Source organism: Ovis canadensis, chromosome 21 (genome assembly GCF_042477335.2).
Source record: "Ovis canadensis isolate MfBH-ARS-UI-01 breed Bighorn chromosome 21, ARS-UI_OviCan_v2, whole genome shotgun sequence".
Lineage (NCBI taxonomy): Eukaryota > Metazoa > Chordata > Mammalia > Artiodactyla > Bovidae > Ovis > Ovis canadensis.
This window is the reverse complement of record NC_091265.1, coordinates 57,341,141-57,369,085: the sequence shown is the minus strand read 5'-3', so window position 1 is coordinate 57,369,085 and position 27,945 is coordinate 57,341,141. Positions and strand designations below refer to the sequence as shown.

General features: G+C 49.5%; 6 protein-coding genes, 1 long non-coding RNA gene and 1 other non-coding gene across 13 annotated transcripts; 4 read left to right on the top strand and 4 right to left on the bottom strand.

Annotated features, from left to right (window-relative positions):
- Positions 1-2,847: 2,847 nt before the first annotated feature.
- On the top strand, positions 2,848-6,094 carry UBXN1 (UBX domain protein 1). 4 transcript variants are annotated; one of them, XM_069565973.1, is made up of 11 exons: positions 2,848-2,995; positions 3,316-3,535; positions 3,643-3,730; positions 3,870-3,923; positions 4,010-4,116; positions 4,203-4,272; positions 4,511-4,702; positions 4,797-4,848; positions 4,951-5,067; positions 5,606-5,798; positions 5,963-6,094. In XM_069565973.1, the coding sequence occupies exons 3-11, from the start codon at positions 3,672-3,674 to the stop codon at positions 6,010-6,012; spliced, it is 894 nt and encodes a 297-aa protein (XP_069422074.1). In that variant the 5' UTR covers positions 2,848-2,995; positions 3,316-3,535; positions 3,643-3,671; the 3' UTR covers positions 6,013-6,094. The 4 variants fall into 4 exon arrangements, with proteins under 4 accessions (XP_069422074.1, XP_069422075.1, XP_069422078.1 ...); XM_069565974.1 differs by lacking the exon at positions 2,848-2,995 and having other exon boundaries at positions 3,448-3,535; positions 4,010-4,104; XM_069565977.1 differs by lacking the exons at positions 2,848-2,995; positions 4,951-5,067 and having other exon boundaries at positions 3,448-3,535; positions 4,010-4,104.
- A 1,547-nt stretch (positions 6,095-7,641) lies between these two features.
- UQCC3 (ubiquinol-cytochrome c reductase complex assembly factor 3) lies at positions 7,642-8,797 on the bottom strand. The gene is made up of 2 exons (XM_069565982.1): positions 8,367-8,797; positions 7,642-8,275 (listed from the first exon to the last, which is right to left on the bottom strand). The coding sequence occupies exons 1-2, from the start codon at positions 8,592-8,594 to the stop codon at positions 8,126-8,128; spliced, it is 378 nt and encodes a 125-aa protein (XP_069422083.1). The 5' UTR covers positions 8,595-8,797; the 3' UTR covers positions 7,642-8,125.
- Positions 8,798-10,562: 1,765 nt separating this feature from the next.
- LBHD1 (LBH domain containing 1) lies at positions 10,563-11,747 on the top strand. The gene is made up of 3 exons (XM_069565369.1): positions 10,563-10,953; positions 11,433-11,660; positions 11,728-11,747. The coding sequence occupies exons 1-3, from the start codon at positions 10,563-10,565 to the stop codon at positions 11,745-11,747; spliced, it is 639 nt and encodes a 212-aa protein (XP_069421470.1).
- Positions 11,748-12,081: 334 nt separating this feature from the next.
- Positions 12,082-13,684, bottom strand: CSKMT (citrate synthase lysine methyltransferase). 3 transcript variants are annotated; one of them, XM_069565979.1, is made up of 4 exons: positions 13,520-13,604; positions 13,169-13,238; positions 12,917-13,050; positions 12,082-12,754 (listed from the first exon to the last, which is right to left on the bottom strand). In XM_069565979.1, exons 3-4 carry the CDS (start codon positions 12,981-12,983, stop codon positions 12,099-12,101), a joined length of 723 nt encoding a protein of 240 aa, XP_069422080.1. In that variant the 5' UTR covers positions 12,984-13,050; positions 13,169-13,238; positions 13,520-13,604; the 3' UTR covers positions 12,082-12,098. The 3 variants fall into 3 exon arrangements, with proteins under 3 accessions (XP_069422080.1, XP_069422081.1, XP_069422079.1); XM_069565980.1 differs by having other exon boundaries at positions 12,917-13,238; positions 13,520-13,684; XM_069565978.1 differs by lacking the exon at positions 13,169-13,238 and having other exon boundaries at positions 12,917-13,120; positions 13,520-13,548.
- On the bottom strand, positions 13,316-13,464 carry LOC138427373 (small nucleolar RNA SNORA57). Its single transcript, XR_011251977.1, has one exon. It is a non-coding gene; the product is annotated as a small nucleolar RNA SNORA57 (small nucleolar RNA).
- C21H11orf98 (chromosome 21 C11orf98 homolog) lies at positions 13,632-16,428 on the top strand. The gene is made up of 4 exons (XM_069565981.1): positions 13,632-13,737; positions 13,887-14,011; positions 15,901-15,998; positions 16,081-16,428. Exons 1-4 carry the CDS (start codon positions 13,699-13,701, stop codon positions 16,194-16,196), a joined length of 378 nt encoding a protein of 125 aa, XP_069422082.1. The 5' UTR covers positions 13,632-13,698; the 3' UTR covers positions 16,197-16,428.
- A 4,971-nt stretch (positions 16,429-21,399) lies between these two features.
- Positions 21,400-23,812, bottom strand: LOC138426945 (uncharacterized). The gene is made up of 2 exons (XR_011251841.1): positions 22,655-23,812; positions 21,400-22,468 (listed from the first exon to the last, which is right to left on the bottom strand). It is a non-coding gene; the product is annotated as an uncharacterized lncRNA (long non-coding RNA).
- Positions 23,239-27,903, top strand: INTS5 (integrator complex subunit 5). Its single transcript, XM_069565962.1, has 2 exons — positions 23,239-23,393; positions 24,761-27,903. The coding sequence occupies exons 1-2, from the start codon at positions 23,314-23,316 to the stop codon at positions 27,735-27,737; spliced, it is 3,057 nt and encodes a 1,018-aa protein (XP_069422063.1). The 5' UTR covers positions 23,239-23,313; the 3' UTR covers positions 27,738-27,903.
- The last annotated feature ends 42 nt before the right edge of the window (positions 27,904-27,945 follow it).

Sequence of the window (27,945 nt, the reverse complement as noted above, 5' to 3'; positions counted from 1 at the left end):
CCCTTTTCTCCCCTGCCTTTCACTTCTTTTATTTTCTCAGGTATTTGTAAGGCCTCCTCAGACAACCATTTTGCCTTTTCGAATTTCTTTTTCTTGATCACTGCCTCCTGTACAATGTCCATAGTTCTTCAGGCACTCTGTCTACCATATCTAATCCCTTGAATCTATTTGTCACCTCCACTGTATAATCATAGGAGATTTGACTTAAGTCATACCTGAATGGTCTAGTGGTTTTCCCTACTTTCTTCAATTTAAACACGAATTTTGCAATAAGGAGCTCATGATCTGAGCCACAGTCAGCTCCTGGTCTTATTTTTGCTGACTGTATAGAGCTGCCCTATCTTCAACTGCAAAGAATATAATCAGCCTGATTTCAGTCTGACCATCTGGTGATGATCCTGTGTAGTCGTCTCCTGTGTTGTCAGAAGAGGGTGTTTGCTATGACCAGTGTGTTCTCTTGACAAAATTATGTTAGCTTTTGCCCTGCTTCATTTTGTACTCCAAGGCCAAACTTGTCTGTTATTCCAGGTATCTCTCTCTTTTTAAAAAAACAAAAAAACATTTATTTATTTTATTTGGCTGTGCTGGGTCTTAGTTGTAGCATATGGGATCTAGTTCCCTGACCACAGATCAAACCTGGGCCCCTTGCATTGAATGCATGGAGTCCCAGCCCCTGGACCACTATCCCTCCAAATATCTCTTGACTTCTTACTTTTGCATTCCAATAACCTATGATGAAAAGGATATGGGAATGACAAACTACTCCAGTATTTTTTCCTCGAGAACCCCATGAACACTATGAAAAGACAAAAAGATATGACACTGGAAGATGAGCCCCCTAGGTTGGTAGGTGTCCAATATGCTACTGGGGAAGAGGGGAGAAATAGCTCCAGAAAGAGAGCTGAGCAAAAGCAGAAACAACGCTCAGTTGTGGATGTGTCTGGCCATGAAAGTAAAGTCCAATGCAGTAAAGAACAATATTGCACAGGAACCTGGAATGGTAGGTCCATGAATCAAGGTAAATTGGACATGGTCAAGTAGGAGATGGCGAGAGTGGACATTGACATTTTAGGAATCAGTGAACTAACATAGATGGAAATGGGCAGATATAATTCAGATGACCATTAGATCTACTATTGTGGCCAAGGATCCTGTAGAAGAAATGGAATAGCCCTTACAGTCAACAAAAGAATCTGAAATGCAGTACTGGGTGCAGTCTCAAAAATGACAGAATGATCTGTTTGTTTCCAAGGCAAACCATTCAACATCACAGTAATCCAAGTCTATGCCCTAACCACTAATGCTGAAGAAACTGAAATTGAATGGTTCTATGAACAGCTGCAAGATCTTGAAGCTACAAGAAAAAAAAAAAAATTCTTTTTTTTAGGGGGCCATGTTCTGCGGTATGTGGGATTTTTGTTCCTGACCACAGTTCGCACCCATGCCCCCTGCACTGGGAGCACAGAGTCTTAACCATTGGACCACCAGGAAGTCTCTAGTCATTTTTCTCTTATTGGAACTCTGGAATAAATTTAGAATATATTTGCTATCTAGAATATACTCACCACATTGCCACAAATTCTTTGTGTACATTTGATTCCTGTATTTCCTCAGCATTTCAGTACAGTTCAGTTCAGTCGCCCAGTTCAGTTCAGTCGCTCAGTCGTGTCCGACTCTTTGCAGCTCCATGGACTGCAGCACACCAGGCTTCCCTGTCCATCACCAACTCCTGGAGCTGACGCAAACTCGTGTCCATCAAGTCGGTGATGCCATCCAACCATCTCATCCTCTGTCATCCCCTTCTCCTCCTGCTTTCAGTCTTTCCTAGCATCAGGGTCTTTTCCAACAAGTCATATACAAATAATGAGGGTCTATTCCCTCATTTTTTCCATAATTTTTCTTACCTACTATCTTATTATTAAAGACTCACTTTAAAGACTTCCCTAGTAGTCCAGGGATTAAGATCCTACACTTACACCACAGGGAGCACAGGTTCAATCCCTGGTCAGGGAACTAAGATCCCACGTGCCACATGCCCCGTGCAGCACAGCCAAAAATACAAAAACAAAAAACCATGAAGACACGCTTTACATACATTCTCACTTAATTCCTATCACAATCTTTCCAAGAGATGCTGTCACTTTTTCACAAATGAGAAGCAAGCTTGAGGTTCTAAACACTTGGAAGCTACATGTCAGGATTTCAGCCCAAGTTGCATCAAAAGCTGATGCTCTTGACTCCACTACAGAGAGATAGCATAGCTTAGCCGTTTGATATCGCACACTGCATGGGTTTGAATCCTAGCTCTCCTACTTTACCAGCTCTGTCACCTTTGGTAAATTAGCTCACCTTTCTGTGTTTGTTTCCTGTGACTACTAATAGTATCTACTTATATGGATTATTGGGATGATTAAATATTAATCAAATAAAATTCTCTAGTGCATCTATTATCAATATTAGTAACTTATTATTAGTCTGCCTCTAATAAACATTCAAAAGTAAGTTTTAGGGACTTCCTTGGTGGTCCAGTGGTTAAGGCTCTGTGCTTTTAGTTCAGGGGGCACAGGTTAGCTCCCTGGTGGGGAACTGAGATCTCACAACCTATATGGCTTGGTCAAATAAGCAAATAAGGAAAAGGCGACCTAACAGCCTAGGAAGCAGAGGAAAGCTAAGTAATCAACATGACTACACAGCAGGGGGACAAGTGCTAATAGAGAAAATACTGGTGCTGGAAGATAGAGCTGTGGTGGTCAAAGCACGCTTTCATTAGAAAGCAAACCGTAGGAGCTTCCATCGTGGTTCAATAGTTAAGCTGAGGCACTTTCCTCACAGGAATGCAAATTTGATCTCCGAACCGGGAATTAAAATCCCACATGCCATGCTGCTACAGAAGAAAGAAAGGGTCTGCTTTGCAATCTGCACGTTACCCTCAAGCAGTGAAAGATGAACTCCGTGCTAACTTCCTTTACCCAGTGCAGCTTGCCAGACACCTAAGGTTGGTGCTATTGTTATGCTCACTTTATAGATGGAGAATTAACAAGAGACGGTAGGAGGAAGCCATTTAGGTGACTGAGGTATCATGGAGAAGTCTTAACCAGGGAGTTGATGACAAGATCAGTTATTGCGTTTTGCAAAGATTCTTTGTGGCGGTCGAGCGGAGGATGGCTCAGTTCTCCGGAGAGGATGAATAGGTGAAAGGGTGCATACATTTCTAAGGCTCCTGATAAACACTGCTTGCGGTGTGCTTAGGGGCAATCTGGGGAGCTGTCTTCATTCGCCCATGGGTTTCAGGACAGCATCGTTCTTTTCCCCTAGCACCAACGGGCGCCCGGACTTGGGCTGGGGAGTGTTGGCGCCTCCCAGAATACGACTCGCAGGCACCGCCCATTCGCGTTCCCTCAGCAGCGCCAGGCCGGCGTTTCTGGCACTCGGCGGCACCCGTCCACGCCCGCCCCCACGTGACCCAAACAGATTCGGGCACTTCCGCCTCGCCTAGGCTTTCTTCTCGTAGGTGTCCGCGGCTGGTCCGCAGCCGGTGAGTGAGCAAGCACCCGGCCGGGGCCGTCGCGGGCAGGGTTGGGCGCTGGTGGGAGGCGCCTCGCGCTGACCCCCTTCGCCGTCTTCGCTCCCCCCTCTCCCCAGGTCCCCGCGGAAGCGGCGGTGGCGGCGTCATGGCGGAGCTGACGGCTCTGGAGAGTCTCATCGAGATGGGCTTCCCCAAGGGACGCGCGTAAGGGAGCCCCCTAACCCAGGGCCGCGAGGGTCGCGCACCTGTCCAGGCCTTTACCCCAATCTGGCCTCAGGCTCTACGCCCCAGCCTGATCGTCGCCATGGCTCGTGGGCGCTATTCACGGTGTTTCTGCCCTCAGGGAGAAGGCTCTGGCCCTCACAGGGAACCAGGGCATCGAGGCTGCGATGGACTGGTGAGCGCTCAGACCGGTGGCAGGGGACGGGGAACTACTGGGAGGGCAGCCTGAACGTAAACCTCCCTCCTGACTTTCCCTGCCAGGTTGATGGAGCACGAAGACGACCCCGATGTGGATGAGCCACTAGCCACCCCCCTTGGACATGTCCTGGGACGGGAACCCACCCCCTCGGAGCAAGGTGGCCCCAAAGGTCCTGACTGAGGAAAACACTGCGATTATTCAGGAGGGCCCGAGGAGGAGGATGAAAGGGTAATAATACTGATTGTTTGTTTGTAGGACCTGGGTCAGCAGTGGGAGAAGGCAAACCTGTTTTGACTGAAGAGGAAAGACAGGAACAGACTAAGAGGTAGGAAGAACAAGCTCACGTTTCTGAGAGTCACTTTCCACCTCCCCCCACTACACAAATCTGGTCAAAGAACTCCCACTTCCCACATTGTTTTTTCTTGGCCTTTTCCTTCTTTCTTTTTTTTCTTGTATCTGTTTTGGGACTGTGTTTCTGGATTTTGTTTTCTGAGTCCCTTGTTATAAACTCACTTTCCCAATTTATGTACATGTCTCTTGAATGTTTCCTTTCTGCAACACAGGATGTTGGAGCTGGTGGCCCAAAAGCAGCGGGAGCGTGAAGAAAGAGAGGAGCGGGAGGCATTGGAACGGGAACGGCAGCGCAGGAGACAAGGGCAGGAGTTGTCAGCTGCCCGACAGAGGCTACAGGAAGATGAGATGCGCCGGGCTGCTGAAGAGCGGAAGAGGGAAAAGGCTGAAGAGTTAGAAGCCAGGTCTGGGTTCTGGGAGTGTTGGCTAAGATATGGGAAAGGAATCAGGATTTGCTTTGTCAATGTCTGACCTCCTTGTGTCCTGTTTGCATTTCAGACAAAGAGTCCGAGAAAAGATCGAAAGGGACAAAGTAGAGAGAGCCAAGAAGGTAGGTAATTGGGCGGAAACCCAGGATAGTTTAGTGGAGGGGCCAGTAGCTGCAGAGGGCAAGGATGGGCTTAGTGCCTGATTATTGAACTTTGTCTTCTAGTATGGTGGTAACGTGGGTTCTCAGCCATCCCCACCAGCAACAGAGCCAGGCCCTGTTCCCTCCTCTCCCAGCCGGGAGCCTCCCACAAAGCGGGAGTATGACCAATGTCGCATACAGGTACTGATTATCAGGATTCCAGTCTTGCTCCTGGGACCCTTTGTTGGCTTACAGGGCACCCAACCGAGCCCAGCCCAGAGCTTTTTTCAGTTACATTTCCCTTGCCAAACCTCTCCCTTCTTTGTAAATGACTTTTGAAATCCTACCTCCTCTGCTCTGAGGGAAGATATCAAATTTCACTTGCCCCAGTCTTATTTAAATCCATACCTCTCTCTTACTCAGCAGTTCCCTTTTTACTTGTTCATAGTGTTTTCATTTAGATTATGCAGCTGTTTGCATGATGTGTGGTATCTATCCAGATGTTTTATATAATCTTGTATTATGTTTTCCTTAAATTGTGAGGGAGCCAGGGGTCTCTTTCTTCATTGCTGAGTAAAGTGCATCCCAAGTGGTTGTTCCTTAGGTGCTTTCAATAGTAATGATCCTGGTCCAGTCTCTCTTAAGTGGAAGGTAGAAGCCAACTTTGCTCTTTTTCCTTACTTGGGCACCTCACTCAGTTACGACATTCACGATACTGTGTCTTTCTCTTGCCTTTTAGGTCAGGCTGCCAGATGGGACCTCACTGACCCAGACGTTCCGGGCACGGGAACAGCTGGCAGCTGTGAGGCTCTACGTGGAACTCCACCGTGGGGAGGATCTAGGTGGGGGCCAGGACCCTGTGCAGTTGCTCAGTGGCTTCCCCCGGCGGGCCTTTTCAGAGGCTGACATGGAGCGGCCTCTGCAGGAGCTGGGTATGACACGTGGGATCTGAAACCAGGACTTGGGGGATAGCGGATGCTTGAGGAGAAGGGATGCAAAGAAGGGACTTTGTATAGAGATGGTGTGAGGGCGGAATGTGGGGCAGTGGGGGGAAGCAGGTATCTTTGGGTTCAAATCTGTTTTCTTCCATCTTCAGGACTTGTGCCTTCTGCTGTCCTCATTGTGGCCAAGAAATGTCCCGGCTGAGAGGCCTTTATCCCACCATCTGACCTCTCTTCATCTTTGATAAAGCACTGACATTGCCTTCTTAATAAATAGAATCTCTTGAGTTCTGTATGTGTCTGACTCCTTCCTGAATGGCTGGGAGAGACAAGGAAGGCTTTCAGAATAGACACTATGCTTTATCTTAAATTTCCAAGGGAGACTTGTTTCTAATCTCCAGGTCTGATTAGTTGGAGGTTAAAGTGGGGTATACCTTGGATAGCATTTTTTGCTCTGTGAGTAAGACAGTACCTAAGCTTGAAATCTCTACTAGCTATGTGCCTTGACTTCTTAAGTCTAGTTTCTTCTTTAGTAAAACCTGGATAATAGTACCTGTTATTTGGGGTTATGAGGGTTACGTAATGCTTTAGCACAGTGCATGACACCTAACGAGTCCCCAGTTATTAGCTACTAAAAGGGTAGTTTTTAAAATGTGGCCATCACAAAAAGTATTGAGTACTTAATATGTACTACACAGTTTTAAGTACTATATATGTATTAACTGAGATATGAAAGCACTATTATCTAGCAGTGGGTACAGTTATCCCATTTTAGAGACTGGGACATGAAAGCTCATGACTTGTTCAAACTGACACAGGTAGCAAGTAATAGAACCTGAACACACTCCTGGGGAGCCTGACTTTCAGGCTCAGGCTCTGAACTGCCAGGCTCCTGCATTCTAGCCCCTCTCACCTCATCTTCATGCTCCCTCAAGCAGCTGCCTCCTTCCTCTCATACCCTGGCTAGGAAGGAGGCCACAACTAAACTTAAAAGATCACACATGACAAATGTGTTTATGCCTTCACAATCAAGAAGCACAAAACTGCGCCACTGCTCATACATGGGATCAGACCTCAGTGCTACCAAGCTTTATGTAGTGTTCCAGCTTTAATGCAAACAGCTTCCCCTGCGCCCCCACTGTTGGAACAGTTTGGAACCACAGGACGGAAAAATAAAAAGAAGGGTGAACTTATTGGCTTGGCTGTGGGGCTGCCACCCCACTGACAGCTCTACCTCATCCCATCAGTGGCATCTCCAATAGATCCTATGACCACCTTCAGAGACTGAAAAGCACTGCAGTGAATACCTTATGGGAGGAAAGCCCCAGTGCATTTAGTGAGAGGCTGTCTTGTGCCTGGCAATTACATTCCTAAATTCACCTTCGGACCACAACTCAGATAATTGTCACCTTTAGGATCAGGACTTCCCAAGTGGCCCTAGTGGTAAAGAACACCCCACCCCACCCCACCCCTCCATCGTCGCCAATGCAGGAGATGTAAGAGACGCTGGTTCGGTCCCTGGGTTGGGAGGATCCGCTGGAGAAGGAAATAGCAACTCACTCCAGTATTCTTGTCTGGAGAAACCTATGGACAGCTGGCGGGGGGTCGCAGAGTCGGACAGGACTTAAGTGACTTAGCACTCATGGAACAGGTAGACTGAGGCTCAGAGAAGTTCTGTAACATACAGGAGTTGAAACAAGATCTGTCTCAAAGTACACTCCGTTTTACTAGTACCACAGTGGCCTCCAAAACTTAAGGCCACAGAGGGCATCATGGCACATGTTAATTGCTAGAAGCCCCTCTTCAACCTCATTCGAAAGACAGGAACCCAAAGTGTCCTCTATGGGTGTTTATTGCACATGAGTTTCCAGGCTACTTATAATTTCAAGAACATCATTTGGTTATCCACTCACACAAACCACAGGACCTGACTTGTGTTTTGAAAATGTCGCTCTGCCGACTGGGCTTCAGCCTCACATGGGGCGGGCATGGCAGGCGGCAGCCGCACTCCAGCTAGGCCGCAGCACAGACCCGCAGAACACTTGGCTTTTATGGGCGTCCAACCGCAGGGCTCACTCTCTGGATGGAGGAACATGATTTACTGGATCCTTGTTAGCCACAGCCCGCGATGTGGACGTTAAAACGTAGTCCTTGCAAGCTTTGGGGGAGAGCGCGCTCACCCGGCGGCAGGTCTCCAAGTCGCGAAGAGGCCTGCGCTTGGCATCCGGGTCTGGACTCCCCGCCGGCCCAAGGAGGAGTCGGGGCGGCTTGGGCGCCTGCGCTGTTAAGTCCCGGCGCCCAGGCGAGCAGGTTCTGTCTCAGGCTGACCTCCCGCCCCCGCCACTCATCCAGTTCTTTCTCCAGGCGACGTTCTCTTGCGTGGCCGCTGCTTCCTGCAGAGTGGCCAGCAGCAACTCTTTGGTCCTGGCCGCCTCGTCCTTGCGCTGCGGATCCTGCTCCGGCATCTCCTGCGGGGAGAAAGAGTGGTTCGCAGCCCCGGCCACCAGCCCGCGATTCTCCGCCCACCCACCCCACCTCTGCCTTCCCAACTGCTCCCACCTTCAGCATCGCCTGCTTCCGCTCCTCTCCCGGGGTCACAAGGGCAAAGAGCGCGGTGCCCACGCCAGCCCCGGCGCCCAGCAGTGCGCCTGCGAGCAGCAGCCTGCGCAGGGTCTCCATGGTCGGCCGCGCGACCAGCGAGGCGACCTCTGGAGCCTCCAGTAGCCTAGCCAGGCCGCCGCGACGTCTCAATCTACGCAGGCTAGAGCGCCCCACACAAGAAACCATAGAGACGGGCCCAGGCTAGAGAGGACCTAACCAGAGAAATGTTTCGCATCTGAAGCATCTAGGTCTTAAGGCTAGGTTTAGCTGAGAAGTTTGAGCACGTCAAGAGGTGTTGGGACCCAGGGCTGAGGGTGGGACCCCTTGTCATGAAATCCCTAGCAGGATTGCTAACGGGAGAGTGTCTTCATGGTTAATGTGAGTTTCACAATTGCCCAGTTCCAGAATGTCCAGATCAATAGAGGGCTAAGCCTGTGCTCTGTAGTTTCCTAGGATTACTTGTGCTTTATCCAAACTGCAGTACGTAATGGACGTCCACATGTTTATTAACATCAGTCTGTCTAAGAGTCTTCAGTCTCTTCAATCCTGAACAAAAACTGAAAAACCAAATGTACCGGATGGGGAAAAGGATATATTTATACATTTTCCTTTTATTTTACTTGATAAAAGCAAACGTTACCAAGGTATATAATCTTGGCCTTTTTTTTTAGCCATGAAAACCATGGATGTTGTGTAACTTACTGAATTCTAGTTTGGTGAAGAAAACACCTCTTAGTTGTGTGACTCTGGATAAGTCATTAAAGTTCTTTGTTTTACGGTTTCTGCATCGGAAAATGAGGCTAATAACAGTGCATATGGACATGTTAGTGGACATGAATTTGAGCAAACTCCGGGAGACAGTGAAGGATAGGGAAGCCAGACATGTTGCAGTCCATGAGGTTGCAAAGGGTCAGCCATGACTTAGTGGTTGACCAACAACATCTCAGTTTTAGGATAATTAAACAATTTATATGACAAACATTTAAAACAGTTCCTGGTATCAATTACATATTGGCACTTGCCAAGAGCATTTGCCAGTGACTAACAACAGTCACTGGCATCACTGATTGGATCAACAAGAGTTTGAGCAAGCTTCAGGAGTTGGTGATGGACAGGGAAGCCTGGTGTGCTGCAGTCCATGGGGTCACAGAGTCGCAGGCGACTGAGCTAAATGAACAAAAACAAGAAGGGCATTTGCCATCTGCCTATGTTGCTGCAGCTGCTGACCTCTACACTCCCTAAAGGGAATTCAGGGTGGAGAGTGAGGCACTCTGTGCCCCAGGGAAACTGGTGAAACCAGTCTTTTAGATAGTTATTTTCAGGAACTGATTTCATGATCTCATTTCTTGCATCTCTTCATATCTAGAAAAGCACTAAATCCCTTCTGGTGATGTCAGCTCCTCCTCCTGACTAGCAGAAAACCTTTTATAAAATGAGTGCTTGATTGCACTGAACTCCCCCTTCACCAAAATCTTATATTTCGACTTTCCCCACTGCCTCTTTGGAGCAGTTTCTCAGACCTATCTGAGGGACTGTCTCCTGGGCTACAGTCTAAATTTTGCCCCAAATAAAACTTCACTCACAACTCTCACATTGTGCTTTTTTTTTTAATTTGACACTGTATAAATATTCATTAAATAAGATATCAAGAAACATGTCAACTTGGGAGACTCGGTAAGAATCAGGAAATTTCAAACTCATTATCAAAGCTCTTTACTCACAGGGCTTTAATCCAAATGCCCTCCTTAACTCCTCCTCCTGCCTTTCCGTGTCACCAGAGTGAGTGCACATCCCTGGTGGCTCAGACCGTAAAGAATCTGCCTGCAATGTGAAGATCCCCTGGAGAAGGAAATGGCTACCCACCCCAGTATTCTTGCCTGGAGAACACCATGGACGGAGAAGCCTGGCAGGCTATACTGTCCGTGGGGTCGCAAAGAGTCTCACATGACTGAGTGCCTAGCACTTCACTTCATCGCACCTCCTGGGATTGTCTCCTCCCCGGGAAGGCCCATAATCTCCTGGCACGTCAGCCTCCTCTCCTCAGAAGTGATTAAGGGGCTCAGCTCCAAAGCGATTAAAGGAGCAGTCTGTGGGGTGCACTGGGCAGGGGTGCTCTACTGAGTTCAAGTGCCCTACATTCTAGAATCAGCACCCATGGCCCTTGTGCCAGGGAGCAGTGAGGATGGGCCTTGGCCGAAAGATAGCCCAGGCTCTTCCCAGCATGCAGAAAGTCCTAGACTGACCACCCCGCTTTGGAAGGACAGAGGAGAAATTGACAGGGTTGAAGGTCACCAGGATGTTCAGGTTAGCACTCTCCCACCTTGCGTCCTGCTGCTGGCTCACCCTCCACTTTGGCCCAGTTCCCCTGTTGTGCCCATCCAGGTTACGTGTCCGCAGACCCACCTCCCCTTCATTGTGGTGGAAGCCTCTGAGGTGAATGAAGAGAGTGGGGAGCTCCGATGGCCACACCAGGAGCTGCTGCTGCTGACTGACGATGAGGAAGAGGAGGCCGAGGTGTTCTTCCAGGACCAAAGTGAAGAACCAGGTGAGGGAGGAGGCTCGTTCAAATGGGCCTGTTGTGAACTGAATGTTCTAAGCAAAACAAGAGGGACAACTTAGTTGTGTCCCCTGCATTAAGCAGCACCCAGTAGGTGCCCAGTAAACATCGTTAAGAGAAATTCCAGTGGTTGGGACTCTGAGCTTCTGCCTTCCCCGAGGGGAAGGGGAGGAGAGGGCTCAGGTTCAATCCCCAGTGGTGGAATTAAGATCCCATGTGCCCTGCAGCTTGGCCAAAAAAATGAAAAAAGTCAAGGTGACTGGCAAAGTTGATGAATTTTTTTTTTGGCCGCCATGCCACACAGCTTGTGGGATAGTTAGGCTCTTCATTTCAATTGCTGTATTATTTTTATAAGCAAAAAGAATTAAATTTACCTCAAAAAAAAAAATCCAGTCAGGTACCGGGTATATTTTTCACTGTTCTTTTATTATGTATTTTTCATTGTTAATGGGTTCTTTAACTCCCAGGCTGGACTTGGAGCTCCCTGGACCCTAAGTCTCCCTTAAGAACCTTTAACCCAGAACTCAGCTGGGGGCAGGAACGGGTAGATCAAGATGCCTTCTGGATCCCAGAGGACACAGACTGTCAGGAAGCCCCCAATCCCTGTCCTCTCTGGGACCCACCATCAAGCTCCCATGTCTGCAGAAGCTGCTTTGTGGAATATTCCCATTTCCTGCCTCCCAGGAGCTTTGAGGGTAAGTATTACTTTCTCCCTCAAACATATTACCTAGGTTTTTGAAGCCCTTCCATCCATCCCTTCAGTCTTCTCTATCTACAAGTGAGAAAAATGAGTGATAGTCAAGTAATCTGGATTAAGAATTATCATCTGTGCTTTTAAGATTTCAACTAGTTGGAGATGGGAAATAATCCACTTATACGTTTTCTATTTAGCAGTCATTTTGTGCCTGGCACTGCTAAATGTTTCACCTGTCAACTGTATGTAATCAAATAGCTTCAGGTATTATCCCAGTCTTGCAGGTGAGTAAATGGGGCGCAGAAATATTCAGTACTAGGTACACCCATCTAATAAATGTGGAAACCAGGACCCAAATTTTCCAGTCATCTTGCAAAGACAAAAGTTTTCTCCACCTCCTCACCCAACGGAAAACACTCAGATCAGGTCTAAAACATCTTTAATCAGAGCCTTGAACCATGTAAGCAAAGTAGGTGATGCCCCTGAAAGGGCCCAGCTCCTGCACGGTCACAGTCCAGCCCTGGGACCCTTTCTCTAGGCAGGGGAGCCGCACATCAGGATCCTCATCTGAGAACTGAATCAGGGTCCCCTGGGGGCTTAGGACCCTCAGACATTCTGCCAGGAGCTGGTAAGCCCCTGGCAGACCACCCCGGGCAACAGCATCCCAGGTGCCCTTGTCCAGTACTAGCTGAAAGGAGCCTGAGGAAGCCAGTGGCTGCAGATTCTGGCCATCAGCCTGCATGAAATGGAGGCTTGACTCAGGGTGTCCAGGGCATAGGGGTGTTTGGCCTTGACCACCTTCCAGGAGACTGTTCATGTGGGCCACAGCTACGGGTGAGAAGTCCACCCCCAACACGTCCACGGGGTGCGGGCATTTGGTATAGAGACCTGTACACAAGCTGGAGGTCCCACAGCCCACGTCCAACACCCGGGGTGGACAGGCAGCCCATGACTTTTCTAACAGCGGCAGCAGGAGCCCCTGAGCTTCTTCGTATCCGAAGAACCAGTCGAAGGTGCAGACACTGCCCTGACGCGGTTGGGCGTGGAGCTTATCCCAGAGGGAGCGGTCCGCCAGGCAGCTACCAGCCAAGGAACCTGCGGACGAGGGGAGGACACGCATCACCCAGCGGCCGGTTCTTCGAAACTGCTGCAAAATCGGCGCCATGTGCCCTGGGGTTTTAAGCGTCACAATTTCAATGACCAGACTCTTGGGTAACGAAGAGCCCAGCTTGCCCTCCCAGTTTCCACCTTCCCTACCCGCCACGGTGCGGCGCGTCCCCGCCGCCAGGCTCGCCAGATGGAGGGTTCGGCGCAAAGCAGCCATCCGGAGGTGCCGGCAAGGTCGCCCAGAGAAACTTGTGTGAAAATGTCGCCCGTACTCCGGCTGGGGCCTGAGATCCAAGTGAAGATTTGCAAAATCCGCTGTGCGGAATGACGCGTGAAGCTTCCCTAACCCTGCAGCTTCGGGAAAAAAGAACGCGGACACAAACTTAGTACCGTACGAATGACCTTTATTGTTTGCAGCGGGAAGTGGAAGAGGGGATATGGCAGCTCCGGCTCTTGGGGTGGCTCCACAGACCTGAAATCAAAGGAGACGGTATGAGTACCCCCGGGAGGAGTCTGCTGAACCTCGGTTCTGCCCTGCTCCTTGGAGCTCTGTGTCCCGGCGCTTGAGGATAGAACCGGCGGACTGCTGGCCGCCGGTACCGAAGACATGACGCCGAGGGGGCTAGAGCCCGTTCCCTCTACCTCCGTACATTACGCGGATCGGGACTGCACGCCCGACCCGCGCCAAGAAAAGGAGGGTCCACAGGTACCGTCCCCGTTCCCCAGGAACACCAGCCCGACACCCACACCTACCAGACCACACTGAATCAGTCGCCGCCCTCGAAAAGGCTTGTTGGTGAGCCGGGTTCGTTTATATAGTGCCAGGGCCCGCCCCCGAGTTGCGATTGGCGAGCACAGAGCTGAGGGCGGGGCGCACACGGACCCTGCGCACAACCGAAACGTGGACCCGCAGCCGGCCTAGCGGCGCAGCTATGGGTGCTCCCAGTGGAAAGATCAACCGGCCGCGAACGGTGACTCTGGGGCCCCCGACATGGTTTCCCAAACGTCCCAGAGCCTTTATTCTCGCCCGAGATGGAGTCTATGGGCCAGTGTCGCCGGGTGAGGGGTCCCAGGTCGCAGGGCGCGGCCGCCCTCTGATTAAGCATCTTCCTCTCCCCAGGAGCTGAAGAAGAAGCTGTTCAAGCGACGACGAGTGTTGAACCGGGAGCGGCGACTGAAGCATCGGGTGGTCGGAGCTGTGATAGACGAAGGGCTGATTACGCGGCACCACCTCAAGAAGCGGGCGTGAGTGCCAGACCCTCTCTCCCTACGTCCTCCCCCATCAACCCTCCTTCCCTCCTTGTCGAGCTCCGGAGCAGCTTAACACCATTTTGCTTTCCTTGTGTACTCACACTTATGCAAGGAAAGTTTGTGCCTAAACTTTGTTAGCCTCTCATTATACCTGTAACTTGCAACCTTTTTTTGGTTCTTGGACCCCACTGAGAATCTAAGGAGAACTGTGGCTCCAGCCTCCCGAAGTAATATACATTCACACAGATTTCCTATAAGTAAATTTAAAAGCGTACACATGAGTGTGCGGTGAATCATTCGATAATTTTCACAAAGGCTCGTGTGGGATATTGCATATAAGTTTCAAGGCCCCTTGAGTTCTTGTGGAAGACTTCCCATCCCATTCTTTCACTGACTTGTTTACTATAATATTTACTTTATGAATTGGCATAATAAATATATTTGGTCCCTGTCGGGTTTCTGACAGAGCTAAAGCCATTGGAATTTCCTGAGTGATAAGAGTGCCTTTTATTTCAAAAGGATCCCCTTTTGAGCACACCTAAACTTAAGCTTGGAGAAAGAAATGGCAACCCACTCCAGTGTTCTTGCCTGGAGAATCCCAGGGGCGGGGGAACCTGGTGGGCTGCCGGCTATGGGGTCGCACAGAGTCGGGCACGACTGAAGCGACTTAGCAGCAAACTTAAGTTGGGCTTCCCTGTTGGCTCAGACGGTAAAGAATCCACCTGCAATGCGGGAGACCTGGGTTTGATCCCTGGGTTGGGAAGATCCCCTGGAGGAGGGCAACCCACTCCAATATTCTCGCCTGGAGAATCCCCATGGACAGAGGAGCCTAGCAGGCTGCCATGGGATTGCAAAGAGTCGCACACAACTGAGCAACTAAGCACAAATTTATGCTAATAGTGATTTAGGGTGGGGCTGGTCATCCAAAAGATGTGATTAGAGGATTGGAAATTTAAGCCCTATGCACTGACCTTTGGGAAGGGGGCAGGTGCTGGAGATTAAGCTCTATAAAACCTCTTGATAGCTTCCTGATTGGTGAACAGGTGGAGGTGCTGAGAAGGTTTAGCTGGAGAAGGCATGGGAACTCTGACCTCTTCCATACCTTGCCCTATGCCTCTTCCATCTGACTGTTCCTGAGTTGTATTTTATAGTAAATCAGTAAATGCAAGTATGTTTCCCTGAGTTCTGTGAGCCTTTCTAGCAAATTACTGAGTTTGAGAAGGGGATCATGAGAACCCTAGTTTATGGCTGGTCAATCAGAAGTCTAGTACTCTTGCCTGGCAAATCCCATGGACGGAGGAGGCTGGTAGGCTGCAGTCCATGGGGTCGATAAGAGTTGGACACAACTGACCGACTTCACTTTCACTTTTCACTTTCATGCATTGGGGAAGGAAATGGCAACCCACTACGGTGTTCTTGCCTGGAGAATCCCAGGGGCGGGGAGCCTGGTGGGCTGCTGTCTATGGGGTCGCACAGAGTCCGACACGACTGAAGTGACTTAGTAGTAGTAGTAATAGGTGACAACCTGGATTTGTGATTGGCATTTGAAGTGGGGGAAACCCTGTGGAACCAAGCCCTTAACCTGTGGTGTCTGATGCCATCTCCAGGTATATAGTGTCCAAATCAAATTAAATCTGTAGGACGCCCAGTCCGTGTCCACTGCGAATATGGCGAATTACTTGATGTGGGAAAACCTACCATATCCTGTGGCAGAAGTATCAAGAATGAGAGGAGGAAAAGTTTCCACTCTATATTAAATTTTAGCAATTAATGTTACTTTATGTATGTGTTAAGGTTAGTTTTAAGTAAGGTAACAGTTCTTTAACTTAGATCCAAAGACCTTTCCGGTAACCAGAACCACTGTGTGGGCTGTTTTGGTTCAGATCCAGTGCACGTGCCAACATTACTCTGTCTGGGAAGAAGCGCAGAAAACTCCTCCAGCAGATCCGACTTGCCCAGAAAGAGAAAGCAGCCATGGAAGGTGAGGCTAGGGCCCAGAAGTTGGGGTGATGCAGCCTGGATTCATTCAAGTTCTTTAATGCTTCCTCTTTTCCTTTGTTCAGTGGAAGCCCCTCCCAAGCCAACCAAGACTAGTGACCCACAGCCCAAATCAAAAAAGAAGACAAAAGCCCCCCAGGACGTAGATATGGAGGACCTTGAAGATAAGAGCTCAGTCTGAATCTCACACCCTTTCCACCAGAAGATTCTCAAGCTGGAGCCAAGAGGACTCGATGGTTATTTCAGATGATTTTGGAGAAAGCATTGCTCCTTTTCATTCTCCCCATATTCCTCTTCCTTAATGGCCTACTGACCTGCCCTGGAGGGATGTAGAGAAAAAGAGTAGAAAAGAAAAATTGGAGAGGGAGTCCTAACCAGTCAATTGCATTTGTAATAAAGGCCCCTCGATCCCACTGAGATGTGTGTGATTAAATGTAGGAATTGGGATGGGAGAAGGAAAAAGGGCCGTGAGTGTGGAAATAAGATAACTGGAAAACAGGACTCACAGTGCTTACTTGAGCAAAGGCAACAAGAAGTTAAGCTCCTTGGTGGCCCTGTCTCCCCAGTGCCAAAATATCTGACAAAACTGAGAATTATTGTATGTTGAGGTCCTTTAATGGACCGGAACCTGGTGGTCTGGAGTCGACCGATAAGAAAGTAAAGGAGAGAGAAAAAGGCTGATATTCCTTGGTTTACGCAGAAAGCCAATAAAACCCCTGCACGGGGCTTGCTCTGTTCACGAAGGCCTCCGGCGCCCTCTCGATGGGATGAAGGTGCAGAGCGCCTTCTCAGAGGGTCTTAGAAGCCCAGGCTGGAAAGTGAACTCGGAGAGCCTCTGCGCTCCAGGGGATCAGCCTGAAAAAGAGAGAGAGAAAGAAAGACACGGGGACCAGAGCTCTGATGGAGCAAAGGTGTTTTCATCAACATGGTGTGGGCATATATACTGTCTTACAAGGTAGTTGTTCTCAGCAAAGATAAAGATTAAAATTCCAGATTTACAAAACATAGGCGATCCATATTAGAGAGAGTTGTAAACAATCACTTTTACCATCTGGTTCACAAGAAGGAAGAGGGTACTTACCACCACACAGAAACACTAATGAAGGAAATGCCTGGATTCCTCAGTCCCGGGAGAGGCTTGCCTCTCCTCTTAATTCCTGAGTATTCAGGAATTAATAAGGAACAGAGAATTCCTGACAGATCCAAAATAGCACACAGGAAGCCTCCTGTTAAATGCCTTCCTGACAATTGTAGAGATGTCAGAGGAGGCAAGGCTCCTGATATTAGCCCTGCCACCTCCCCTGTGTGACCAGGGTGGACAAGTGACTGTGATTATCTGTGCTTCCATTGCTGATTATATTTTTAATAAAGTGAACATTATTTTTCCCTTTTTATGCTCAGAAATTCTGTTTGTTGGAAGCCAGGGCTGGGGTGGTTAATTAAAGTGAGAAGCTGAATGTGCAGAGATGTGGTCACTGGGGAAAGAGCATACTCTCTCCTTGCCCTGTTTAATCAGTGCAAGCTTCCTAGAAGAAGAAGGGATTTTGAAAATTTCAAACCTTCAGTAAAGTTAAGAGATTAGCACAATGAGCCCTTATGTATGCACTCTACCTCGGTTTACCAGTTTTTAACATTTCGCTTGCTATGCTTGACCTCCCTACCTGCTTGCAAATATGTTTGTTCAATTACATATCATTTTTATCTTTGCTGACTCATTTGAAAGTCAGTTGCAGGTGAGATTTTATCCCTAAGGCTGTTTCTATATAGCCAAAACACCTAGGACACTTAACATTAGTGGAATAGCTAAAATTCAGTTTTTCATATTCAAATTTCCTCAGTTGTCCCAACAATATTCCTTATAACTGCTTATTGTTTCCTCAATCCAGAAACCATTAAGAATCACACATAGTATTTAATTGTCATGCCCCTTTAGTCTCCTTCAAATGAGAAGAGTACTACCTTGTCTTAGATGACTGGTATTTTTTGAAGAGTCCAGCTCAAATTAATAAAAGAGTATCTCACAATCTGGGTCTGTCTGAGTGTTTCTGTACATTTCCTCATCAGTTGTAGGTTAGGCATTTCTGGGAGGAATTTGATGTAGGATATTGTGTACTTCTCGTGGCATATCATCAGGAAGTATGTGTTGACTGAAAAATACACAAGATTGAGGGCAGGAGGAGAAGGGGGCAACAGGATGAGATGGTGGGATGGCATCACCAACTCAATGGACATGAGTCTGAGCGAACTCGGTGATAGTGAAGGACAAGGAAGCCTGGCATGCTGCAGTTCATGAGGTTGGGAACAGTCGGATGCAACAGAACAACAAAAAGTTGAAAATTATGTTTGATTTGGCAGACTTGCAGAGGACATAAAAGCCCAGAAGACAGCCGCTCAGTTGACTCTGAAGGACTGTTCCTAAGAGGTAAGGGAGAAGCCTAGATAGAGAGGTTTTGTGACAAAAATCAGGTAGTCAGGGATTCCTCTGGGGCCCAGTGGCTAAGACTCTGAGCTGTCAATGGGGCCTTGCGTTTGATCCCTGGTCAGGGAACTAGATCCCACTTGCCATAACTAAGACCCTGTGCAGCCAAATAAATATAAATATTTTTTAAAAATCAGACCATCGAAGATTATCATTAATTAGACTTCTCAGGACATCCCTTGTGGTTCAGCAGTTAAGAGTCCACGCTTCCAGTGTAGTGGATGTAGTTTCCATCTCTGGTTAGGGAACTAAGAGTCCCGCAAGCCTCAGCCAAAAGATAAACTTACAGCAGAACACTAGACCTCTCCAGTTAATGAATTTAGTGCTCTTTTGTTTTTTCACTCTTTTGCTATGCACCTTAACTATCTATGGCCAGTATCCTGTTCTTTTCCTTCCTGAATTCCCTCGGGGTTCACCTCTGGGGATGGCTGCAGAGGTTGTCCTGGTCTGATGCCCAGAGACCCTTACGGACGACTATAGTGGCTGACTGCTTGATGGTCACAAGATTTTTTTTCTGATGTGGCAGGCAGACATTTTTTGTTCACATGTAATGTCACTTTTTCTCATTGGTGCTTCCAAGTGTTAAGTGGGTATCTGTTAGATTTCTCCACTGTTAAGTATTCTTTTCCTTTATAATTAATAACCAGTCTATGGGGGCTTCCCTGGTGATCCAGTGGCTAAGATTCTGAGCTCCCAATGCAGGGGGCCTGAGTTCAATCCTTGGTCAGGGAACTAGATCCCATATGCTGGAACTGAAGATTCTGCATGCCACAACTAAGACCTGGCACAGCCAAATAAATGAATGAATAAATAAATATTTTTTTAAAAAAGCAATCTATGAGTGATACTTTGAGACTGTATGATTTTCCTGTTCCCAATGACATCGCAACAATGGTTTTAGCATCCATGCATCCGTGTTACTCATTTGACATACTCTGTAAAGGAAACCCCTAGTCTCTTTTTTTAAAAAAAATCTCATTTAGGTTGTTTTTCAATGTTTTAATCATCTGTTACTATCAATTTTTCATGCTCAAAATCATACCAAACTGACCAGCCAGCCTCTTTAAGGAGGTTCCTGTGGCTTCCCTTGTGGCTCAGCTGGTAAAGAATCCTCCTGCAATGAGGGAGACTGGATTGGGAAGATTCCCTGGAGAAGGGAAAAGTTACCCACTCCAGTATTCTGGCCTGGAGAATTCCATGTATAGTCCATGGGGTCGCAAAGAGTCTACTGAGCAACTTTCACTTTCACTTTGTGTTCTTTTGGGCTTTCCAGGTGGCTCAGTGGTAAAGATCTGCCTGCCAACGCAGGAGACACAGGAGATGTGGGTTCGATCCTTGGGTCGGGAAGATCCCCTGGAGGAAATGGCAACCCACTCCAGTATTCTTGCCTGGAGAATCCTATAGACAGAGGAGCCTGGTAAGGTTGCAAAGAGTCAGACATGGCTGAGCTACAGAGCATGCATGGATGCTGTGTCCTTTTGATACACCATCAGTATTTAAGCACTTCCTTGCTGTCAGGCACAATATGTTCCAGGCTCACCTGCTTCTTCTCCTGGGCTAAAACTTGCTATCAGCCATTTTCTCAAGGAAACAGTATTATGTCCAGTTTTGAATACAGACAGGAAAAAGTGCTAGTGTGAAACTGAACTGTGTTCAAGTGAAGTAAAGAGGGGAGAAGCTGAGGGAAGAGGGAAAGGCAATTTCAACATCTTGGTATTCCCATTACCCTGAATAATTTTCTTCTGCCCCTTTGCCTAAGGTGGGAAGGAGCTTGCTGAGTTCAAAGTAGAGTTTCTGTATCTGGTATTGTGTTAAGCTCTTAATACAAATAATCTGCAGTGATCTTTGCAAAAAGCTGGTGAGAAACATACCCATTTTACAGATAAGGAGAGGGGCTCCAAAACAGCTGAGTCACTTGCTCACAATAACATTGCTATTAAATAGCTGACAGGAATCCAGATCTAACTCCAAAACAAGCACCCTTAGATTATGAAATCTTTAAGGGCAAGAACCACATAATAGTCTCATAGCTGGAAGAACTCCCCTGGTTCAAAAGTCACTTCTCACAGATCAAAAGTTGAGGCTGAGAGAAGGAAAGTGTTGGGTCCAAGTCTGAAGCAGAGCTGGGAGCAGAAATTGTCTCATATTCACTCTCCTAGAACATAACACATTTTATGAATGCTTGAACTTCTAAAATCTAAGAACAAATATAGAACCACCAGAATTAATCATTTAGCTTTTAAAACACAGTCACAGGGCTTCCCTGGTGGCTCAGAGGTAAAGAATCTGCCTGCCATTGCAAGGGACATAGATTTGATCCCTGGTCCGGGAAGATCCCATATGTCAAGGAGCAACTAAGCCCATGCCTAACAACTATGGAACCTGTGCTCTAGAGCCCAGGAGCCGCAACTACTGAAGCCCATAGAACCTGTGTTCCACAATAAGAGAAGCCACTGCAATGAGAAGACCCTGCACTGGGAAGCCCAAGATCTGCTATTAGAGTAGCCCCTGCTTGCCAAAACCGGAGAAAAGTTTGCGCAACAGTGAAGACCCAGCACAGCCATAAGTAAATAACTTTTTTTAAAAACCCTATTTTAAAACACTGTCACTTCAAAGATATCTTTAGGACCTACCATCTGCTGTTCTTCTAACTAATACTTCCATTGAGAACAGTAAGCTGTCTGGTTAATAAATGCCTCAGAACCTACTTTCCCTTCCTTTCATCTAAGCAACTCTTAGGAACTTACTTAAAAACAGACAACAAAAAACCCCCACAAACCTACCAAGTGCCAAGTAGACACCGTTGTATGTGATGACGGTGAAGCCTTTAACAAAAGCAGGAACTACCTGTTGCCGAAGACTTATCTTCTGGAGTTCACCAAAGAAAGAAAATAAAAACAGCAACTGCATGTATAACGTTTACCTACCATTGCAGACACCAAGTGCTGTACAGTAATACTATTTCCTGGTTTCAATTTTCACAACAAGCCCCTGGAGTAAGTGTACTAATAACCATCGTAATTTCCAGAAAAGGAAGCAGGTACAGAAGGCAATGGCACCCCACTCCAGTACTCTTGCCTGGAAAATCCCATGGATGGAGGAGCCTGGTAGGCTGCAGTCCATGGGGTTGCTAAGAGTCAGACATGACTGAGCGACTTCACTTTCACTTTTCACTTTCATTCATTGGAGAAGGAAATGGCAACCCACTCCAGTGTTCTTGCCTGGAGAATCTCAGGGACGGGGGAGCCTGGTGGGCTGCCGTCTATGGGGTCGCACAGAGTCGGACATGACTGAAGCGACTTAGCAGCAGCAGCATAGAGAGCTTAACTGAAGCACAGAGTCCGTTAGAGGAATAGCTGGAATTTGATCTAGACAGGGAGAAGGCAACAGCAACCCACTCCAGTACCCTTGCTTGGCAAATCCTATGGACGGAGGAGCCTGGTAGGCTGCAGTCCATGGGGTTGTTAGGAGTCAGACACTACTGAGCAACTTCACTTTGACTTTTCACTTTCATGCACTGGAGAAGGACATGGCAACGCACTCCAGTGTTCTTGCCTGGAGAATCCCAGGGACGGCAGAGCCTGGTGGGCTCTGAACTGAACTGAAACAACTGAAGCGACTTAGCAGCAGCAGCAGATCTAGATAGACGGGTTGGAGAAGGATCTATTGATAAGGAGTATTAGATCCTCAGAAAGTTACCAAACTCTCTGCTGCAGGTGGGGAAAGGTTCCTCCTCTGGGAGACTGGGAAGCCTGAGGAGGATCATGGTGACAGCTTAGGGCTGGGAGGACACCTTCAGCGTGGCCAGCCCCATTTATTTCAGGCTTCCTCCCGTTCATCTCTTTTCTTGTCTTCTCTTCATCTTCTTTTAGGGGTTTTCTCTCTTCTTTCCGCTTCTCCTCCTTCCTCTCCTTTAACTGCTTTTTCACCTTGTCTCTGGTTACTGATTAAAAGGTTTCCTATCCTAGCGCTTCCTTTAAAAAAAAAAAAAAAAAAAAACCTCGAGAGTTGAACATTTTGGATTTTCCAGGCAAGAATACTGGAGTGAGTTGCCATTTCCTTCTCCAGAGGATCTTCCCCACCCAGGGAAAAAACCCGGCTCTCCCGCATTGCACGCAGACGCTTTACTGTCTGAGCCACCAGGGAAGCCCCTCAGATACCTTTCAGTTCAGTTCAGTTCAGTTCAGTCGCTCAGTCGTGTCCGATTCTTTTTGACCCCATGAATTGCAGCACGCCAGGCCTCCCTGTCCATCACCAACTCCCGGAGTTCACTCAAACTCATGTCCCTCGAGTCGGTGATGCCATCCAGCCATCTCATCCTCTGTCGTCCCCTTCTCCTCCAGCTCCCAATCCCTCCCAGCATCAGAGTCTTTTCCAATGAGTCAACTCTTCGATTGAGGTGGCCAAAGTACTGGAGTTTCAGCTTTAGCATCAGTCCTTCCAATGAACACCCAGGACTGATCTCCTTCAGAATGGACTGGTTGGCTCTCCTTGCAGTCCAAGGGACTCTCAAGAGTCTTCTCCAACACCACAGTTCAAAAGCATCAATTCTTCGGCGCTCAGCTGTGTCAAAGACCCTTACGGGGGGCGGAGGGGGGAGAAAGTTTGCCTAGAGGGTCGGTCGACTTCCCGGTGTCACCGCCGCAGCCTGTAACTGGGACGCCGACTCAAAGCGGAACCAATGTGCGAGGGTCACGAACAGCGCCGGATAGGTTTTCTTGAGAAGCCTTTTCGCTGGTTCCTTTCGGGTTTCCAGTCAGCGCGCATGCGCTCCCTGCGCTCCGCCGCTCCCGCCTCAGGCTCCGTCTAGGGCTCCGGGATGTCTGCGTTGTGCGACCCTCCCGGGGCCCCAGGGCCTCCCGGGCCTGCCCCGGTCACTCACGGTCCCGCGCCGCTCAGGTAGTCAGAGCCCCTGGCATCTTTCCTTCCCACGCGGTCCCGCGCCGATCCCCAGCTTTCTCGGCAGAAACCCGGATCCTACCTCGAGAACTCGCGTCGGGGTTCTCAGAGATTCCTGGTCCGGTCTTCCCCGAACTCAGGGACTGCCTCACCAAAACTCTGGGCTCCAGTGCCCGCATTCCCAAGGTCTCGGTACTGCCGCCCCCTAAAGCCCAGTGTATAGTTACCCTCGATCCTGGCCTTGCTCTTCCAAGAGCTGGGAATATCAATTCTTGGGAACCCGGGTGCCCTGTCCTTTTTAGACCCGAGCTAACCCAGGGTCCCCTGACTTCATGGGGACTCCCTGAGCACCCAGGCCCCCAGAATCCCACAGAATGCTTTCTTCTAGCCTTTCCCTCGCCCTCCAACGGAGACACTCCCCTCACCGTTGAGTGGTTTTGGTTTTTGTTTTGGAGGAACCAGAGAGGGGCACAGTCAGAACCTTACCAGTCTCTAGAGGATGCTGTCTTCTTTGGCAGAAATCTCACAAAGAGGAAGGGAATTTTGTCTCTTCCTGTGATACTGCCTCCTGAACCTCTTAAGACGGAACCCATATGTTTTAGGGTGGGAAGGGCTGGAAGGCATTACCTTGTCTCTGCCCTGGGCACCTTGGTTCCTGGGGCATATTGAGGGTACTGGGACGGTAGTGGTTGTTGATGTGGTGGAGTCCAAGTGGTGAGTGGTTAGGGTGCTTGCAGAATATGGAAAGAAACAAGTTTGAGGAGGAAGAGCCCTTAATGAGGGCCAAATTTGGGCTTAGAATTTTCTTTCCATTAAGGGCAAAATTCAGGGTACTTGTGTTGTATGGAGGGGGGAGTGATATAAAGCTGAAAAGGTGTGTTTAAGGCAGATGTTATAGGAACACAAAATATACTTCCTCAATTCAATGAATTATTATTATTTCCCATATTCCAGGGGCTCCAGTAGAAGGGGATTCAGTGTTGAAGAGCAGAGAACTGTTAACTACCCTCTTGGAGTTTAGAGTCTGATTATTTAACCTTGGTTTCCTTCTCCGTAAAATGGGACCATAATGGTACCTACCTTACTGGGTTGTTATCTGTATTGAAATAATACACGTAAAGTACTTAAAAGAGAACTTGGTATATTCCAGGAGTTACCTAATACTGATTCTGTTGTTATTAAAAGAAAAACAGCTTGCATTTATTAATTAGTATGAACTAGATATGGTGCTTCCATACTTTGCGAACATTATGAGGGAGGTTCAGTTATCCCTATTTTACATAGAAAAATACTGAAGCTCACAGAGGGAATGTAACTTGTTCTACATCTTCCAACACTCTCACTCTGCTTCTTTTGCTTCCTTACAGTGCTCAGGAGCTGTCCCAGGAAATCAAGGCTTTTCTGACTGGTGTAGACCCTGTTCTGGGCCACCAGCTCTCTGCTCGAGAGCACGCTCGCTGTGGCCTTCTCCTGCTCCGCTCTTTGCCACCTGCTCGGGCTGCTGTGCTTGACCACTTGCGAGGTGTTTTCGATGAGAGTGTCCGGGCCCACCTGGCTGCCCTGGATGAAAGCCCTGTGGCTGGCCCACCTCACCTCCGTCCACCCCCACCTTCCCATGTCCCTGCTGGGGGTCCTGGTCTAGAGGACGTGGTGCAGGAAGTGCAGCAGGTGCTGTCTGAGTTCATCCGGGCCAACCCGAAGGCCTGGGCACCTGTGATTAGTGCATGGTCCATTGACCTCATGGGGCAGCTGAGCAGCACTTACTCGGGCCAGCACCAGCGTGTGCCCCATGCTACTGGGTCTCTCAATGAATTGTTGCAGCTGTGGATGGGCTGTCGGGCCACACGCACATTGATGGACATCTATGTTCAGTGCCTCTCGGCTCTCATTGGCAGTTGTCCAGATGCCTGTGTGGATGCCTTGCTGGATACCTCCGTCCAGCATTCCCCACACTTCGACTGGGTTGTGGCACATATTGGCTCCTCTTTTCCCGGCACCATCATCTCTCGAGTTCTCTCGTGTGGCCTTAAGGACTTCTGCGTTCATGGTGGGGCCGGAGGTGGAGCTGGTGGCGGTGGTGGAGGCTCCTCTCAAACTCCCTCTGCAGACCCCTTCCCTGGATCTCCTGCCATCCCTGGGGAGAAACGGGTGCCCAAGATTGCCTCAGTTGTAGGCATCCTAGGGCACCTGGCCTCCAGGCATGGAGACAGCATCCGACGGGAGCTCCTGCGAATGTTCCACGATAGTCTGGCAGGGGGCACTGGTGGCCGGAGTGGGGACCCCTCCCTTCAGGCCACAGTTCCCTTCCTCCTGCAGCTAGCAGTCATGTCACCAGCTTTGCTGGGCACAGTCTCTGGAGAACTGGTAGACTGCCTTAAACCCCCAGCCGTGCTGAGTCAGCTGCAGCAACACCTGCAGGGATTTCCCCGAGAGGAGTTGGACAACATGCTGAACCTGGCCGTGCACCTTGTGAGCCAGGCCTCTGGGGCAGGTGCCTACCGCCTGTTGCAGTTCCTGGTGGACACAGCCATGCCTGCCTCTGTCATTACCACCCAGGGCCTGGCTGTGCCAGACACTGTACGCGAGGCATGTGACCGGTTGATCCAGCTGCTGTTGCTGCACCTGCAAAAACTGGTTCATCACTGGGGACCGTCTCTAGGGGAAGGGTTGTTGAGCTCACCCCCACCCCCCCGCCCTGTGCCCTTTCTAGATGCGCTCAGAAACCACGTTGGAGAGCTGTGTGGAGAGACATTACGTTTGGAACGGAAACGCTTTCTCTGGCAACACCAGCTCCTCGGCCTCCTCTCCGTCTATACCCGGCCTAGCTGTGGACCTGAGGCCTTGGGCCATCTCCTGAGCCGGGCCCGAAGCCCTGAAGAGTTGAGTCTGGCCACTCAGTTATATGCTGGGCTGGTGGTCAGTCTCTCTGGCCTCCTGCCCCTGGCCTTCCGAAGCTGCCTGGCTAGGGTACATGCAGGAACTTTGCAACCTCCCTTCACGGCCCGGTTCCTGCGCAACTTGGCGCTGCTTGTGGGGTGGGAGCAGCAAGGTGGTGAGGGCCCTGCGGCCCTAGGGGCCCGGTTCGGGGAGTCCGCCTCAGCTCATCTGTCTGACCTGGCTCCTCTCTTGCTCCATCCTGAGGAGGAAGTAGCCGAAGCCGCTGCCTCCCTCCTGGCCATTTGTCCCTTCCCCCCAGAAGCTCTATCCCCTTCCCAACTCTTGGGACTAGTGAGAGCTGGAGTACATCGCTTCTTTGCTTCTCTGAGGCTGCACGGCCCCCCAGGGGTGGCTTCCGCCTCTCAGCTGCTTTTGCGCCTCTCCCAGACCTGCCCGGCGGGGCTCAAAGCTGTGCTGCAGCTGCTAGTTGAGGGAGCTTTACATCGTGGCAACACAGAACTGTTTGGAGGGGAAGTGGATGGGGACAATGAGACTCTCTCCATTGTGACAGCTCCCTTGGCATCTGCCTCCCTATTGGACACAAACCGGCGGCACACTGCAGCTGTACCAGGTCCTGGAGGGATTTGGTCTGTGTTCCACGCTGGAGTCATCGGTCGTGGCCTTAAACCACCCAAGTTTGTCCAGTCACGCAATCAGCAAGAAGTTATCTACAACACCCAGAGCCTCCTCAGCCTCCTGGTGCACTGCTGCAGTGCCCCTGGGGGTACTGAATGTGTAGGCTGCTGGGGGGCTTCCACCCTGAGCCCAGAGGCAGCCAAAGCAGTGGCAGTGACTTTGGTGGAGAGTGTGTGTCCTGATGCAGCCGGTGCAGAGCTAGCCTGGCCTCCTGAGGAGCATGCCCGGGCCACTGTGGAGCGGGATCTCCGCATTGGCAGGCGCTTCCGGGAACAGCCTCTGCTCTTTGAGCTGCTAAAGTTGGTAGCAGCTGCTCCCCCAGCCCTGTGCTACTGCTCTGTGCTGCTGCGGGGGCTGCTGGCTGCCCTCTTGGGCCACTGGGAAGCCTCTCGCCACCCTGACACAACCCACTCCCCCTGGCACCTGGAGGCATCCTGCACCTTGGTGGCTGTCATGGCTGAGGGAAGCCTCCTGCCACCAGCCCTGGGGAATATGCACGAGGTATTTAGTCAACTGGCACCTTTTGAAGTGCGTCTGCTGCTGCTCAGTGTCTGGGGCTTTCTCCGGGAGCATGGGCCCTTGCCCCAGAAGTTCATCTTCCAGTCGGAGCGTGGTCGCTTCATCCGGGACTTCTCTAGGGAGGGTGGGGGTGAAGGTGGACCCCATCTGGCTGTGCTGCACAGTGTCCTCCACCGCAACATTGACCGCCTGGGCCTCTTCTCTGGCCGTTTCCAGGCGCCTTTACCGTCCACTCTCCGGCAGGGCACATAGCCTTTCCATGCTCCAAAAGCTGAGGGAGATTGAGCCATAAGAGAGGGGGCCAAGGTGCTGCAGAAAAGTGGGAGGTTTCTCTTCTAAGATGTTGGCTTAAAAGAGCGCTGTCACTTTCTTCCTCCCCACCCTTTTTTCTAAATAAAATTTGCCGAGTTGAGAAAAACAGGGTTCAGTGCTTCTGTCTGATGTTTAGGACCAGCCAAGT